At 33.9% G+C, this 18,871-nt stretch overlaps 1 protein-coding gene across 4 annotated transcripts in view; it reads right to left on the reverse strand.

Moving 5' to 3' along the window:
• Sec24b (SEC24 homolog B, COPII component) overlaps positions 1 to 18,871 on the reverse strand; it is an 82,092-nt gene that overhangs the window by 26,011 nt on the left and 37,210 nt on the right. Inside the window, exons 4-7 of one of the 4 annotated variants that reach the window (XM_078021821.1) lie at positions 17,185 to 17,289; positions 8,554 to 8,634; positions 5,187 to 5,422; positions 2,037 to 2,218 (exon numbers count right to left, since the gene is read on the reverse strand). In XM_078021821.1, the coding sequence (XP_077877947.1) occupies positions 2,037 to 2,218; positions 5,187 to 5,422; positions 8,554 to 8,634; positions 17,185 to 17,289 (604 nt within the window). Of the gene's footprint in view, positions 1 to 2,036; positions 2,222 to 5,186; positions 5,423 to 8,553; positions 8,635 to 17,184; positions 17,290 to 18,871 lie in introns of all 4 variants that reach the window. The other 3 variants (XM_078021820.1, XM_078021823.1, XM_078021822.1) reach the window with 3 other exon arrangements.

The raw sequence follows: 18,871 nt of genomic DNA on the forward strand, positions 1-18,871 counted from the left end.
GGTATTCAGTAAATATTTATTGAATTGATGATTTATCTTAATATGTAGGTACCATTACAGGTTTGAAGATTTTTAATCCAAAAACATGAATTCTAAAATGCTCCAAAATTTGAAACTTTGAATAAAGATGATGCTTAAAAAGTTGCAGATACTGAAGAATTTAAGTTTTGGATTAGGGACGCTCGAGCAGTAAAGTCTGTGCAAATGCTTGGGTCCACAAGTATTTGGATAAGATATACTTAACCTGTATTCCTGTTTTATAGTTGACAATACTGAGACTCTGAGAAGTTAAAAAAGTTGTTGTACTGTATTGTAGCTACCTACTTACTAGTGGAACCTCAGTAAGAACTTAGGTTTGTCCAACTTTAAAGCCTGTGCTCCCAATTACTTGTTCTTATTTTGATAAGAAATATTAAAAAAAAACACACATAACCAAGCAGGAAACATATACACCACTCCCCTACCTATGGGATCTCTTATACATATACATACTTTATTTATCTACTTAAGAAAAGCCTAACCTTTCATAATACAAGGCCATAATCAATATGATAGCAGCTTACACTCAAAAGGATGGGTAGCTGTTGTCAGTCTCTAATCCAAGATGCCCTATGCTTTTATAGAAAAGATTGTAGCACTGCTTTAGTCACTGATGGGTGTTGGTGATAGCATGAGGTATGAATGAGAGGCGAGGAAACCCTCGAAGAAATTTCACTTTGTTTACAATATTTGAATTCTATACAAGACTTTGATGAAAAAGGAGGTTTTTTTTCCCCCCTGCAATGCTTGGAAACTACTGCCTTAAGAAAAGGAAAATAATGGTTCTAAAAGAGAGAACTCATTTTCCTAACCCAAATATAAGGAAGAAGACAATGATATTCTGTGAATCAGAGCTTACTTTGTGAGGCAAAGAAATCCAGAGCAGGAGGATGTCTTCTAAAAATGATCTGCCCCCCCCTCCCAAAGATCTGGGCCAGAGGAATAACCTATTTTCAGAAGCACGAACATCTGATCTAGGAGGTGGCCTGGGAGGCCCCAAAACAGGAGCTAGTTGGACTATCCACACAGACAAATCACCAAGACTTGGAGGCTGCCAGCTAAACTTCTCTAGGAGTTAAGGAAACATTCGATGAAGGAAGTTCAAGTTTAAATTCAGGCTGGATCAATAAGCCTGGGGGTTAATGGTCTTCATATTCTATATTGAGTAGGAAAAGAAATATCAGAGATAAACCTTATCTAATCTATTGGGATTTCACAAGTGAGGTCTATTTCCTTTTCAAGCTAAGCCTGAAGAAGGGAATAAAATTTTAAAGATTGCAATTTACTAAAAAATATCAGAAGTTAGTACTGACAAACAGTGGTGAAAAAGAGATTTAAGAAAAGAAAAACTCTAGTTATATTTGGATTACTGAAACCCTTCATTCAAAAACAGATAATTTGCCTCACATTAGATGATGGGGGAAAGGGACAGTTTTAAGACAGTGATGGGAAGGGGAAGAGATAACTCAAGATAATTTAAACTGAATTTTACATCTATTTCTATACAAAGTGAAATAAAAAAGTCCCGATGAACTTCCAGTCAGGAAGTTAACGCCATATTACTTTTACCTTTTTTTTCAGTACTGGGGATTGAACCCAAGGGTCCTCTGCCACTGAGCTACATCCCTACCCCTACTTTTATTTAAATTTTACTTTGAGACAGGATCTCACTAATTTACTTAGGCTCGCCTGGAACTTGTGATCCTCCTGCCTCAAAATCTCAAGTAGCGGGGCTGGGATTGTGGCTCAGCAGTAGAGCGCCTAATGTGGGTGGGACTTGGGTTCGATCCTCAGCACCACATAAAAATAAAGGTATTGTGTTGTGTTCACCTACACCTAAAAAAATAAATACATATTTTTAAAAAAATTTTTTTAAAAATCTCAAGTAGGTAAGATTACAGGCATGTGCCATCAGCTCAGCTATTTTTAAAAGTCATACAATGTTTTCATTAAGGTATATTACATAAAGAAAGATTATAAAAGAAATGAATACCTACTCTGGGCTACAGTTTAGCTTTTTGAGTTCTAAGTTCAAGTTAGGCACAGGAGGCCAAACGGGAGTCATGGGTAAAACATTCCTCTCCTGAGTGAGGTTTATAGGTCTCAGGCTTTCTGGTTGTGGAGAACTCTGAAGACTCAATCCTCCTAGACCAGAGGACAGCTGGTTGACACCAGGATACTGCTGAAAGATCAAAATAAAAACAAAACAAAAGAACAATAGAATAAATGTGAATCAAATTTCATATACCAGACATAGGAGTTCAACAAAAAGAAAAAATCAAGAAGGTAAGAAAATTAAAATTTGTCTTGAGAACAGTAGAATGACTTAATAGAGCAGGCAACTTAAAGTATACTTTTAAAAATCTAATTAGCAAAGTTAAGTCTCACAACAATATTTCAGCAAACATGCCATTCAACATCAAGAATGTGGTTTCCCTGAATATAGCTGAAATGGACAGGCAGGATAAATGCTTACTTGTTTTCAAGTTTTATCAATTAACAGTTTTAAAAAACTGAGATGATGCCATAGAAATATGCAATGGTGTTCAATGAGTTTTGCTTTGCTTGATTTTTCTGTTCCTGTGTCTCAAATGTATCTGATTTGATAATGTTGTTTTTAATCTTTAAGAATTGCTTATAATCTTTCTTGACTTAATAAGTTTCAGTAAAGATATTTATATAATTTTAATGCCAAAACATCATAATCAAGTGTATCCAGAGATATTTTATTTCATTTTTAACCTCTCTACCTATAGTTAACTATTTATTATTATTTTTATTTAATCCTGCCATTATTTATATTTATTAATATAAAATTAATATATACTGTTCCAACTATGGCCCTATTTTTTTAATCCAAGAAAAAGTCCTGGCAATAATTGCAATAATTCTGTGGCTACATTTAGAGATCTCCCACATTTCTTTATACAGGTACCAAGTGCTCCATTATGTGAATATACTTCAGAATTCCAGCTAATACATACTGTATGATAATTTTAGGAAAGTCACTATTTACCACCCATCCTGAAATAATTCAGGTAATGGTCACCTAGAATAGATAATACCTACATATCAACAGATAACAAAGCCAATAGGTAAAAGCTTAATGTAATAAACTGTGTAATACAGTGATAAAGAGGTCATCAAATGATGCTCTAATTAATCCTAGCACTACAAGTGGTACAACCAGATATCATTATGAGGCATACATCATTAAATATATCATATTCTCACGTAAATGAATAAATACATGAAGTAATAAACCTAAATATTATGAAACTATTAGACTTAACTTCTAAAAAATATCAGAAATATGGATCAGTGGAAAAGTTAAATGATACAAGGAAGCAATGAGTCAAGTTCAAAATACGGGACATTCTATAGGACAACTGACCCAGTTTTCCCATTGGATCAAAGGCATAAATAGAAATGTTTTAAATTACAATAAAAAGCATGACATATAAACAAATATTGATTTGTATAAACAAAGTGTGAAAAGGTATTTTTAAAATAGCTAGGGAAATTTAAATATGCACTGAATTTTAAATGGCATTTAGAAGTTATTAATTTTGTTGGCTGTGATAGTGTTATTGTGGTTATGCAAAAATGACCACCTTCCCCCAAGAGCTTCAAAGTCCTTAGGAAGAAAAGGAAGTGGGGAGAGAAATAAAAAGAAGTCTAGCAAAATGTTGAAAGTAACTGAAGCTGTTGAAGTCAAGGCAAAAAACAACTGGATAATAAAAAAAAGTTTTCAATAGAGCTGTAAAGGATAAAGGAAAAAAGATCACATGGGTCAGTAACAGTATATAAGGGAAAGCTCAAAAGTGGATTCAAGTTTAGCATTTAAGAGATAAATAAAGGTGGGATATTCAATCAGTAAGAGAAGATTTTCAAATAAATGACAGTGAACTAAGGGATAACCATTTGGATGGGGTAGGAAGGAATGATTGATTCTTTACATTATATACCAAAATAAAATCTTAGATGGATTAATAGTGCTTGGACAATAAATACTGTAAACCTTTGAAAGGCACAATCTTGGGTGCAACTACTCTGCTCTATTCACTATGGCGCCAAAGCAATCATAGACAGTTATACAAAACACTGGGCATGGCTGTATGCCAATAAAGTGTTATTACAAAAATAGGGGGCAGGTCAGATGTGGCCCAGAGGTCATAGTTTGCTGAGTCTTGCCCAAGGCTATTATGGAACACCACTTACTATTTCAAAATAAGTTTTATTTGCTTGCCCAACATTTCTAAGAACCAATCCTTTCTTTAAATTTGGTTTTCTCCTCATTAAAGTGTAGAAATAAATAATAAATTATGATTCCAAATGGGAATTCACGTACAGTACAAGTCAGATGAGATTGAAATATTCAGTGTTTCATATGAACCAAAGAAAACCTAACAAAACCAAAGGAAGATAACTGTATACCAAATCAATAAAATTTTTCAATGCCTCTCCTAGTTTTCTTCTTTCCTTTTACCCTTCAACCTTAATTCTAAGATTAAATTCCAAAAACAAATGATTTTCCTATGTCAAAGTTTAATTCTTAGTTCACCATAAGATGAAATTTCTATAAGGTTAATCTACTAACAATGGTTTATTATAAGTAGAAATGCTTACACCATTTCAATCATTTCCCTATATGTCATTTCCTCTCAATAAATGTGAAATATCTACTGTTCTTATATGATTAAGATAATATGATCTTCCAGAGGTGGCTCCAGAAAAGTCAGTCCTGGCGGCAGTCAATGAGCACATGAACTGACGAGCTTGTGTCTGCACCAAGGTTCTCACCAGGTCAGTTCTATGCCATAAAGAGTTCTTCAACTGAAGGGTAGAGACTAGAGTAAGTTCTAAACCACATTCTCCTGTGTCATTTCCTATGGAGAATGCCAGCATAATAATATAGAATTAAAAAAAAACAACTTAACATTCACTTTAATTCCCTGCCTATAAAATTAACACCTGTGTATTGCAGACTGAAAACTAAAGATACAATCAAGAAAATAAAAATCAGAGCGAATGTCCTTATCTAGATTTAACCTTTTAAAAAATTTGATCATCAGGGGTTTATTAGAAGTGATAAGTTTTACAAATTTTAGAAATGCAATGTCTGTACATGAGGATTATATACATACTTGAGGATACTGCTGAAATCCAGAATACCCTTGGCTACTGGGATGTACTCCAGAATTAAGTGGTGCTGCAGCATTCTGATAACCAGGCTGAAGAATTGGGTAACCATAGCCAAAAGGCTTAGCCATTTTTGAAGGTTGAGGAGCAGCAGGAGCTGGTGCTGGCGCTGGAGCTGGAGCAGGATCAGGCTCAGGGGCTGGATCAGGAGCAGGGCTGCTGGCTGAGGAAGAATGCACATCTAGCCAAGGCAAAAAAAGGGAAAATCAGGACTCTATAAATACCTGATTCCTGGGTGAGCCATAACCTTTGGCATTTCCCCTTTCTTTTCACAATGTTTTACAATGAGAAATTTTAAACACAGAGAGATTAGAATCTGAACAAAAGAAATCAAACTAAATCAAAGGCAGATAATTGTATACCAAATCAATTAAATTTTTTAATGCCTCTCCTAGTTTTCTTCTTTCCTTTTATCCTTCAACCTTAATTCTAAGATTAAATTCCAAAAACAAATGATTTTCCTATTAATAGAGCAGGCAACTTAAAGTATACTTTTAAAAATTTAATTAGCAAAGTTAAGTCTACAGGCCTATTACCCAGCTTCAATCATTATCAATATTTTGCTAATCTCATTTTACATATGGTTCCATCCCATATTTTGAATAATTTCACCAAGTTTTTCAGTTGGTATTTCTTTCTTTAAAATTTATTTATTTATTCTAATTTGTTATATATGACAGCAGAATGCATTTCAATTCATAGTACACATATAGAGCACAATTTGTCATGTCTCTGGTATCTTAATACATGTACTTTGGGTAATGGTGTCCATCACATTCCATCTTTCTTACTCTCTGCCTCTCCCTTTCCCTCTCTCTCCTTTGCCCTATCTAAAGTTCCTCCATTCCTCCCAAGCTCCACTTCCCCAGCCCCATTATGGATCAGCATCCTCTTATCAGAGAAAACATTCAGCATTGGGTTTTGGGGGATTGGCTTACTTCACTTAGCATGATATTCCAACTCTATTCATTTACCTGCAAATGCCATAATTTTATTCTCTTTTAATGCTGAATAATATTCCACTATGTATATATATCATGGTTTCTTTACCCATTCATCTACTGAAGGGCATCTAGGTTGGTTCCACAATTTTACTATTGTGAATCGTGCTGCTATAAACATTGATGTGGCTACATTATTATAGTATGCTGTTTTTAAGTTTTTTGGGGTATAAACCAAGAAGTAGGATAGATGGGTCAAATGGTGGTTCCACTCAAAGTTTTCCATGGAATTTCCATACTGCTTTCCATATTGGTTGCACCAATTTGCAGTCCCACCAGCAATGTGTGAGTGTGCCTTTCTTCCCACATCCTCGCCACTCAGTTGGTAATTCTACCAGATAATATAAACATGGATATGTTTTATATATATACATATATAAAACATAAGATATATATCTCCTACCTTGTTTTAATTCTCTTAGCAGTATTAGGACTAAGAAGCAAAAAAAAAAAAAAAAGGAGCATCTACTACTCTTTTCTAAGTTGTCTTTTATCTGACCCTGCCATTTCTATATAATGTTCATGGAAAGACTGACATATTTCTACAATCTCCTAGAAGTTTGTGTTATTTGCATAGGTGAACCATGAGTAAAGAATGAGTGTCTAGAATAGTGTCCAGCTCCTAGAACAATATCTGGTATGTAATAGATGCCAAATTAAAAAAAAAAATGTTTACTGAGTGTTCTTTTCCTCGTTAAAATTTAAAACAAAATCTAAAATTTGAATAAAACTGTTTATAATTTAAGTATCATACACAGGAAAAATAACAACAAAAACTCTTAAAAAATTACTATATAATCATTACTAACATTTTGGTATACTGACTGGAAGTCTTACTTTAAAGTCAACTCAATAATGTGTAATCATTTTATTTTTATCAAATAAAAATGGTACTCTCCATTAGCAATCAGACTCTGCTAAAACATTTTCTGAAAAGCATCTGACCTAATTTGTTTTTAAAAAGTTTCTTGACGAAACACATCTTTCTATTCACTTTGTTGATTCTAACTTTGAGGATACATTCCTTAACATTCTACTATCATCTTTTCCTGATTATTCAAGGGTCATAACCTCAATGCAGTGTAGATTCCTTAGATCACCTGCCTATGATGGAAACAGAGGTAGAAGGATCCCTTAATATGAAAACAATCATCAGTATAAGAAATAAACATTGAGTCTTAAAGACAGAAGTTTAAATATTCTCTCCTTCTTTAGGAAAGGATAATACATCATACATTTCTGTACTCCTAAGATCTATCCTACTACTGGATATATAGTAACCTTCAATTCATTTGATACTATTAGTATTCACAGATTTATCACATTTTAGTGCAGTATAAATAGCTAGAAAACTTGTCCAAGATCACTAACATACTGTCAAAGCACAATTCATTATAAGATTAGAATTTGTTGATTAAATTAATACAAACAAACCAATATCTGACTCTAAGGTCATGATGTTTTAACTATACCACAGGGACTTTTCCCTTCAGGTTAACTCAGAGCTCACAAAATACTAAAGAGTTGTAGTATTCATCTTTTAGTGAATGAAGTAATTCCCCTATGACTTTTGTTAATAGTGGTTGCTCTTAGAGTGGTTTATAACTTCTTACAAACACACAACTACTGATTCCCTAGCCACAAGGACTGAATAGTTTATTCAGGTATTCTTCAAAAAGTATGAAGGACTTTATACTAAGCTGAGATTAAAGTTTTCTACTGATTCCTACCATAACAATAGTGGGTACTGTGTGAATTGCAAAACATTCCAACTTCAGTTATGCTCTATACTAGATTAATCAAAGTGATAAGAAAAAAGATGTATATCAGACTTATTTAATATGTTAGTCATGAAGTTTGAAGTCATTAGGAACAAAGAGAGAGGGGGGAGAGAGAAAGAAAAAGGTCAGGTGCTTGTTAGGTCGTCAGAAAGGAGACAGGAGACTAAGGAAAACCATAGTATAAATATAATAATAAAATGACTATTAATTATAAGTTAATTTACTAGTTCCTTTAATACTTTCCACTATTTATGTATTCTTATGTAATGAATAGTTATTTCTAGATATGGTTGAAAATTATACACTATTAAATATCTTTGGAAAAAGGAAACTAACAAAAAATAACAGTAATAAATTTCTTCAGGTCTTCCAGAAATAATCTTCATAGTTGTCATATGAATGCCAGGAAAATGTCCCTTTTCTCTGGTAAAAATAGAATCTACTAAATATGTATAATACATGATCATGTCTGAGAGCAACTGATAGTTGATGACTAAAAATGAACATCAAGCAAGCATAAAACAAGTTACCCGGGTAGCTGCCTCCTTCCAGGGCATCATAACTGTTGGGCATTGGAGAAGCACTGCTTGTGGTAGAAGAGCTGTCAACACCTGAAAGGAAAATCAAAACACCTGCTAAGTTGAAAATGAAACTTTCACAGCAGTCACTGGCAATTTTGAAAAAGAGATTTGTGCTAAACTAGGAAAATTCCTGACTCTAGTAAAAAAAGTAAAATGATTGATGTTTAAAAACATATAAGGTTTGTTAATAAGAAAAATGTGTGAAGAAGGGAGAATATGAAGCTGTTGAGTAGATATAAAATTCAGGTAAACACAGGTAACTTAGAGAACAGACATTAAACTATTAAAAGTTGATGAACGGGGGCTGGGGTTGTGGCTTAGTGGTAGAATGTGTACCTTGCATGGGTGAGGCACTGGGTTTGATCCTCAGCACCACATAAAAAATAAATAAAGGTATTGTGTCCATCTACAACTAAAAAATATTTTTAAAAAGTTGTCAAATACACAAAAATACATTTTAGGTTGACTGAGGTATTAATATATCCACACCTTAAAGATTATGTCCACTAAATCTCAAGATATTAAATGCATATTATTAGTATTGCAATATTTTAAGATAACTAAACTTTAATGACTTTTAAAACTCAGCACAGCTGTTTGGCTTGTGTTGCTTCCTTATGTATTACTAAGCTGTTCTGTGCCTCAATTTATTCATCTGCAAAATGGGGAGTAAATAATAGCTGATATATTTAATAAGGTAACATAAATGAAAGGAATTGTAATAAATATAAGAATAATACAACAAGATTTTTTATAGTATATATTTATTCAAAACCTGTAAGGTGAGGAGGAAAGTTAAATGGCAATTTATGATGAAATCTGGAGATCAGGCACATGGACAGTAGAATGTATATTTCTTTCATTCACTCACTCAGCGAATATTTTATTGGGAACATACAATTATTCTAAGTCAACACACCAGAATATCTAATACAGAAAATTCATTGGCCGCTCTCTTTTATTAGAAATCTTGTTATGTAAGACAAACCAAAGTCTATTTCAAAGTGACAAAATTCTGTGATATAGAGGTTATCCTCAGGTCAAAGCACAAATATTACAAGTGGGGTTTAAACTATGCTTTAGATTGATTTTTGAACTGTGATATATATGCATAATTATCTTTCACTGAATAACTTTGGATAGCCATGAGAATTAGATGTATCAACTAATATATCTAACTTCAGTTATTAGTGTAGGAATATTTTATTCTCAGAAAAGAACATAGGAAAAGAGGTTCAGGTCCATCAGATTCTGCCATTTATTTGCAGTATAACTTTGAGTAAGTTACAATCATCAGCACTGTTGTTTGTAAAATGAGAACGATTTTCAAAATGCCCTGCCTGGTGTTCTTAATGTTCCTGTAAGGTTTAAGTGAAAGAGTAGATATGAAGCCACTTATAAAGTATGAGAGCTATAAAATAAGTAATGAGTGGAGGGCTCTCATATTTACCAAGTGGCTTCTTTGTCATAAACAGAAAACTGTTGCATATGTATGCTATTCTTCTTAATAAAGAAAGAATGGCTCTTCCTTTTTGTTCATTCTTTTATGAATTTATAACTAAAGAAAAATGCTAACATATAAGGTCAAAAAAACAAGACATTAAAATCCAAGTAGTCATCAACAGATGAATGAATAAACAAAAACATGGTGTTATCTCCATCATGGGATAGTATTCATTCACAAAAGGAATGGAATACTAATACTAATACATTCATGCAATGTAATGAACCTTGAAAACATGTTAGTGAATGAAGCCAAACACAAAAGGCTACATATTGTCTGATTCCTTTTATATGAATATCCTGAATAGATAAGTATATAGAGTCAAGAGAGTTGATTGGTGGCTGTTAGGGCCTGAGGGGAGGGGGAAACTGGGAATTACTATTTAGTGTTTTCTTTCTTTCTAATGAAAATGTTTCATTCAATCTGGTTTAGTATACTCACAAAGTTAGAACTAGATAGATGTGGTGAATGCACAACACTGTAGATACACTAGATGCCACCGAATTATATATTTTTAAAAAAATTTTTTTAGTTGTAGATGGACACAATGCCTTTATTTTGTTTGTTTATTTTTATGTGGTGCCAAGGATTGAACCCAGTGCCTCACACATGCTAGGCAAGTGCTCTACCGCTGAGCCACAACCCCAGCTCCCCTGAATTATATACTTTAAAATAACTAATTTTGTTATGTAAATTTTACCGAAGACTAAACAATTTACCAAACATTTCAAAGAAGAAAAATTTTCTTTTCAACAAATACTGCAGAAAAACGAAGCTAGACTCCTTCTTTATACCTTATACTAGGATTAATTCATCATGAATTGCAAACTAAATATAAGTGCTAAAACCATAAATCTATAAAACTCTTATAATATAGAAATATTCATAATTTTTGGCTTAAGTATTGAATTCTTAAATATGACTTCAGAGGAAAAAGCAACAAAAGAGAAAAATTGATAAACTGAATCTCAACAAAAATTTTTAAAATAGTGGAGCTCTAAAAGCTACCAAGAGACAACCTCCAGGCATGGCAACACATGCCTGTAATACAGCAGCTCAGGAGGCCAAGACAGGAAGATCACCAGTTCGAAACCAGCAACTTAGTGAGGCCCTAAGCAACTCAGAGAGACCATGTCTCTAAATAAAATATTTAGAAGGGTATGGATGTGGCTCAGTGGTTAAGCACCCCTGGGTTCAAGCCTTGGTAAAAGAAAAGAGAAGGAAGGGAAGGGAAGGGAAGGGGAGGGGAGGGGAGGGGAGGGGAGGGGAGGGGAGGGGAGGGGAGGGGAGGGGAGGGGAGGGGAGGGGAGGGGAGGGGAGGGGAGGGGAGGGGAGGGGAGGGGAGGGGAGGGGAGGGGAGGGGAGGGGAGGGGAGGGGAGGGGGGGGGGGGGGGGGGGGGGAGGGGGAGGGGGAGGGGGAGGGGGAGGGGGAGGGGGAGGGGGAGGGGGAGGGGGAGGGGGAGGGGAGGGGAGGGGAGGGGAGGGGAGGGGAGGGGAGGGAAGGGAAGGGAAGGGAAGGGAAGGGAAGGGAAGGGAAGGGAAGGGAAGGGAAAAGAAAAGAAAAGAGACAACCCACAGAATGGAAGAAAATATTTGCAATTATTTATCTAACACGGGTCTGGTATCTAGGGAAAAAAAAAACGTACACACACACACATATATATACTCATGTCTCAATAAAAGACAAATATCCAAAGATATTTCTGAAAAGAAGATAAACAAAAAGACAATAAGCACCTGAAAAGATGTTCAACACCCCTAGTCATTAGGGAAATGAAAATTAAAACACTGAGATAATACCTCATATCCACAAGGATAGTTATAACCAAACAGACTGGTAAACAGTTTTGGCAAGGATGCAGAGAGACTAAACTGTTGTGCAAGTGAAAAATAGTACGGCCACTTTGGGAGACAGTTTGGCAATTTCTCAAGAGGTTAAATATGGAGTTACCACATGACTCAGAAATTTCACTCAAAGAGAAGTGGAATATAAACCTACATAAAATTTTGTTGACAAATGTTCAATAGTGGCATTATTCACGATAGTCAAAAAGTAGAAACAACCTAAATATCTAATCATTCATGAATGGATTAATAAAAAATGATACATATACCTAATGGAATATTTTTCAGCAATAAAAAGGAATGAATTACAGATACATTCCATAAAATTAAAACATTATGCTAAGGAAACCCAGTAACAAAAAAACAAAAACAAAAACAAAACAAACAAAAAACAAAGCATGTAAGAAATATTTATATCAAATGTTCAAAACAGGCAAATCTAGAAAAAAAGAAAGTAGATTAGAGGCTCCTTGGAGCTGTGTGCTAGGATGGGTAGAATGTGAAATGACTGCTAACAGTTACAGAGTTTCTATTTGGGGGTGATAAAAATGTTCAGGAATTACATGGAAGTGATGGTTGACAAACTTTATGAAATACTAAAAACTGCTTAACTTTAAAATTAAAGCAGTTGAATTTTATGCCATATAAATTATATCTCAATAAAACGTATAAAAATACTATGTCACTCATCCTGCTCCAGAAAAACTTTTCAAGATGTAAATATCAAGAAGTGATTTTTTAAAAAAAGAAGTAATTATTCTTGGAAAAAAATGTCCAAAGATAAAAGATTGCTTATATATATCAAATTATTTCAAGATCATAATACTACTTAATTATGCTACTTAGCTTCTTTCATGTCAAATAAAATGTAAACATTAAAAATACTGCCCATTTTAATTATGCCATAGCTATAAACTTTTAAAAGATATCAATTTTATGAAAATAGTAATTCTATTTATTTGTTGAATAATTTTAAATTTGCTAGTTTACTTTAAAATTTACTTTCTGAAGAAAAGACTAAGTACAAAGCTCTATCCTAGAACTTGTCAAAATGTCAAAGAAACTGTACAGATATAAACCCAGAAAAATCACTAAGTTAGACTACACAGAGTCAAAAATTATAAGATCTTATTATTTAGATTAATGCATTCTCATTAGGCCATGCCATCACTGCCAAAACCAACCAGAACTGTAAATTTAAAAACAAAGAGAGCATGTTATGAAACTTTTATGTTAACACTCTGAACATGCTTCAAAATACTTTCACTAATCCCCACGCCCTAAAGAATAGAGTCTAACTAAATGATTCCACACTGTACTTCAGGAACTTCAAGATTTGGCTTAAGCTTGTCTTTCACTTGAATCTCCCACATACCCCTGTACTATTCTCCCTTTTACCTTAAGAGAAAACCATAACAAACTCCTTCCTCATAGCCCTGAATATGCCAATTTTTCCTTTTTTATGCACATTACACATCCTTTCCCCACATGGCCTTATTCCTATTCATCCCTTCAAATCACAAATCCTTTGTGAAACTTTTCTCATAAACCTGTGGAAAATCATTTCCTCTCATATGCAAGAGTGTTTTTTCAATCCTGAATTATGACACATTTCAAGAAGCCAGAAACTATTTGGCCTTTGCTTTTTAGAATTATGATACCATTCAAAAATACAGGTTAATCAATCTTTACCCAAAATGCTTGGGACCCAAAGTGTTTCAGATTTCTATTTTTTGAGTGTGGAATATTTGCATATACATGATGAGATATCTTAGGGATGGGTCCCAAGTCTAAACACATAATTCATGTATGTTTCATGTCTACCTTCTATGCAATCTAAAGATAATTTAAATAATATTTTTAGTGGGCCTGGGTTTGAGTGTCACTGTCATGAGGTAAAGGTAGAATTTTCTACGTGTGGCATCATGTTGGTGCTGAAAATGGTCTGTGTTTTGAAGTATCAAAGATTTCAGATTTTTAGATTAGGAAAGCTCTCAACCTCTATTGCTTTCAATGTGGAAGCTGGTTTCAGATGGATGAGTACTTTTATAATTATCCCACTATTTACTCATATCCTCCCATAAACAAGGGCATTTTTTTTTTCAATCCTTTCTTACAACACATTTCAAGATGTACTTAATTTGACCATGGTGACAACAAGAATTCTAAGGCCAAATGGGGGACAAATACAAATGTAATACTTACGAGGAACTTTTTCCTCATTCTTTTAATGGCTCTATGTCATAGCTTGAAAGAAGAAAAGGGGAAGGAGAAAAAAAATTTTTTAAAAAAGCTTAAATTTGAGGAAGCAAGGAATAGAACAGATCAAAAGAAAAGTTCAGAATCCTTGAAGTTGAGGAAAAGTATAAAGAATGATTTAAACCTTTTAGAGAAGGCTTCAGTTGTTCTCCCTCTGAAAAACAACCAATGTGGGTCAACAAAAGACCAATATATTTACTAGTTTTGCCCAACTTCAAATTAATCAGATAATTTGAAGGTTTTGTTCCTCATAATTTGCATAAAATATGGAAAAAGCATAAGCCAAATTTCATGAAGTTGAGAGACAAAAATAAACACTTAATATCTAAGCTGCTCCTTATTAGTACCAACAAGTTTCAAAATAATAGCCACTCAACAGGGCTAACTAAGGAGTAAGCATATGCAGCAGATAATACATAATAATACTAGCATGAGACTCACAAAATGATCTTCATTTTCTCTTTACTCTCCTTATCCCAAACAGCACTACAAATATGGCAGGGAGTGAAAAAAGACAAGAACCTCTTGATTGATCAATTATCTTTGCAGAGATTTCAGTCAAGCTTTGTACATGTTGCAATCAGATCTTGATTTCTAAAATACCTGTCTCCACGAATGAAACCAGGACTACTTGGAGAAAAGGCTCATTCCAGGATCACAGCAGGATAAGCACAAGATGAGTTTGGAATTCCTACTGTGGTTTTAAAGCACTTAAAGTAACTGCTCAAAGATTCATAGGAATATTTGAAAATAATTTCAGGGCTACTTTGAAGGAGTCATTCCTAGCCAAATGGATACAATGACTAGGACAAATGGACACAATGACTTTTCTTTATAATACAAATTCAACTCATCAATATAAGGGCTATCAGAGTTTAAAGATCATCAGCTGAATTCCAAAACAAATGGGTGAGAATTTAATAAAGAATAGAATATTTATACTGCCTCAAAGAATCTCTCCACAATTATTTATTAATTTCATGAGGGAAAAGTAGTTAACTTTATAGTAGAGAAACCTAGCAGATTATTACCTAAACTACATAACTGAAGACCAAGTCATCAATATGGGAGCAAATTAACATCTGATGCCTCAGACAAGATGCACAGAAAACACAATATACTTTAAAAATCCCATAAAAAATGCAATATCTAAATTTAATCATGAGGAAAGGCAAATCTAAATTGAGGAATATTTCACAAAATAGTTCGCCTATATTCTTTAAATATGTGAAGGTCAAGAATAAAAATCTAAGGAACTGTTCTAGATTGTGAAAGTCTAAATAGACGTGACAACTAAATTCAATGCATGATCATGAACTAGATCTTGGACCATGAAAATAGCTATAAATGATCAAACTGAGACACTGTGGAGATATGACTATGGGCAGATATTATTATATTAACCAGTGCTCAATTTGCTGACAACTATATTATGTTTATGTAACACATGTCCTTATAAATAGGAAAGACACACTTTTGTACTTAGGGGTTGTTATGGTTTAGATGTGAGGTGTCCCCAAAAAGCTCACATGTGAGACAATGCAAAAAGGTTCAGAGGATAAATGATAGGGATTAACTGAGAGATAACAGAACTAGTAGGGTATGGCTGGAAGAGGAAGGAATTGGTACGTGGCTTTGGGGTATATATTTTGTTTCTGGAGAATGGAGTCTCTCTCTCTCTCTCTCTCTCTCTTTCCTGATCATCATGTAAGCTGCTTCCCTCTGCCACACTCTTCCCCCATGATGTTCTGCCTCACCTCTAGCCCTGAGGAATGGAGCCTGCTGTTCGTGAATTGAGACCTCTAAAACTCTGAGCCTCCAAATAAACTTTTCCTCCTAAAATTGTTCTGGTTAGGTCTTATAGTCACAGCAACAAAAACGCTAACTAAAAGAGAAGTAAAGTTCATAATGTTTTCAACAACTCACTTTCAAATGATATAGAAAAAAAAATCCAGAATTATAAACCAAGTGGTGCAAAAATGGTTTACCAGAATAACGTGTATATAAAGTTTCCTTTAATCTTTTTTGCAACTTTTAATTAAGTTCAAAATCACATTAAAAAAAATAAAAATTTCTGAAAGATAAATGAGTAATTATATATTTAAAATAAAAAAAATTACTCCCCTACTTTCTATTTGTATCCATCTCAAATCATGTAATAAGATATGAATATTTTAAAAATACACAGAAAATAGAAATTTCTGCTTAAACAAACTGTTTATAGAGCAAAGCCTCCCATCATTTAAAAAAAATAGGAGAATCATGGTTACATATAGTAATTTGAAAGATCATCACACTTATTGGGTCAGTCTACAACTGTTAAAATTAATAGAGGGATTAACTGCTTAATTTTCAGCAATGTTCTCTCTATCAAGCAGAAAAAGATATTAAACAGATTGCAACACATAACTATACGCACAACTACTTTATGATATGAACTACTACTTTGTGATATGAATTACTACTTCATGATCAGGAAAACAACTACAAATTGTGGACCTTCTAAATACTTGATAAAAAAGGACCTAGAGGACATCATAAAACACTGTCCTTTTTCTCTATCACTATTATAAAATCCATATGGCTCATTTTCATTAGAACAAAGTATCATGCAAAGCAGAAAACATATTCCTCTAGGGAAGCTATAGCAATCATCAGCCAAGAGCTTGAGTCAGGACACATTCCTTTGCACATGACATGGGAGGAAATGCATTTCTGAAAGAAGAAAATACTCCACAATCATGAATGATGGATTCTAACCCTATTACTTACAAAATGATAAAGATGTCCAAAGGAGGAAAAACTAAATAAACACTTTATTTCAAGTGACCCCACCTTCTATAACCCAAGCCAAGTTAAGTTCATCTTGTTAAATCTTTAGATACTTTTTAAAAGGCTAAGAATATAGAAATAAAAGAAAAAAAAAACTAGAGTAGGAAAAGATCAAAGACTGGTGTAAAGCTAAAGCAGACCTGCTTCCTCATCCTCCTCCTCCTCTTCCTCATCATCGGAAGTTGATGACAAGGGAGTTGGTGCGGAGCTAGCTTGATTATTAACATATTCACCATACTGCATGCCTGTAAAGTGGAAAGCACAAACATAAGAGTCAAACCAACAGGAAAGACGAGAAATAAAATTTTGACATTGCATTAAAAGTGAGAAAGAACTCTGACATTCCAAAGAACATCACAGCATGCATATTAACATTAGCAAATTTATTATCAAAATTAAAACTGTTAGGCAATCTCTGCAAAGCAGTTTAGTAAAAGCAGCTTTAATATGAACTAACTGATTTAAGTATGAAAAAAGTACCACATATTATACTGAAAATATTTAGGAAATTGCAATGATAGTCTCTGGAAATTTTCCTAAGCTTTATACACATTTACCTTCTTTGACCACTGGGCCCTTGTGGTATACTTCCTTTGGAACTGTGCATTCTTGGTGGGCAGTGATCATTTCTACTGAACTAAATTTGTACAGCATCCAAAACACATTCAGATATTTGGTACCTTCCTTCTGCCAATGCCAACTTGACGGTAACACAGTTCCCATTAACGGAAAAGAATGACAGTTAAAGAACTGTATTCAGCACAGTTCTCTGTTCACAGCAGATGCTCAAAAAAGCCAAAAATCTTATTAATTGTGGCCTTACAAGTGTGACAATTGCAGAAAACTGGGTTTCCTGAGATATAAGGTGGTCAGTCATATCAGTGTTATTTTATTGCCTAGATGTGGGTCTGAAGTAGGTAAGTAGCTCTGTGTGAGCTACACCAACAGGAGGCAGAGTCTAACAAAAAAGCTCATAACTGGTACTGGTAGCTATATAGTATTTCCCTTTTAAAAAGTTTATTGGGAAGCCTCAGCAATTTAGCAAGGTCTTAAGCAACTTAGCAAGACCCTGTCTCAAAACTCAAAATAAAAAGGGCTGGGGATATGGGTCAGTGTTAAAGCACCCCTCAGTTCAATTCCCAGTACCTCCCCACCATAACCCCCCACAAAAAAAAGTTGACTGGGTATTTTTATTAATTAATTTGGTAAAATCAAGAGATAAAACATTAACATCCATAAAATTTAAGGGGAAAATAAAATTCATCTTAATTAAAAATGAAAACATTTCATAAAAAAGAACAAACATGCTTGTAATAAAAATCTTACAGCTCTACTTTTAAAAAACAAAACCAAAAAACCCCCAGGAACCTAGTGGGGATTTCCAAGAATACTTCATAACACTGGGAGTACAACAAAGCCATAATCACCAAAATCACAAGGTTGTCCCCAAATACTCTCTCCACTGTTTCTTCAGGTGACCTTTGTGTTTAGCATGGACAACATAACTCTTCTCTATCTTAAGAAAAAAGCTATTAACAAGTAAAACTTGAGTTTAGAAGAAAGCAAAGGTTAAACTGTATATCAGTGAAGCTTTGATCCTCCCAATATGATTAAGAGTCATGGAAAATCTGCTAGCTTTGCTGAAATATTTTTTTAATACGGATAAAATAGCTGTTATCACAAATTCATCTGAGGAAATAAAACTCAATGTAAAGTAAGTTCACACACTATAAGAAGCAAACTTGATACCTTCCAAATTCAGAGTTGCGTGTTCCTCTAACAAAAGCCTAGTTAAAATGAAAATGTGACTAATATTAGACTTTAGGT

Source organism: Ictidomys tridecemlineatus, chromosome 9 (assembly GCF_052094955.1).
Source record: "Ictidomys tridecemlineatus isolate mIctTri1 chromosome 9, mIctTri1.hap1, whole genome shotgun sequence".
Classification (NCBI taxonomy): domain Eukaryota; kingdom Metazoa; phylum Chordata; class Mammalia; order Rodentia; family Sciuridae; genus Ictidomys; species Ictidomys tridecemlineatus.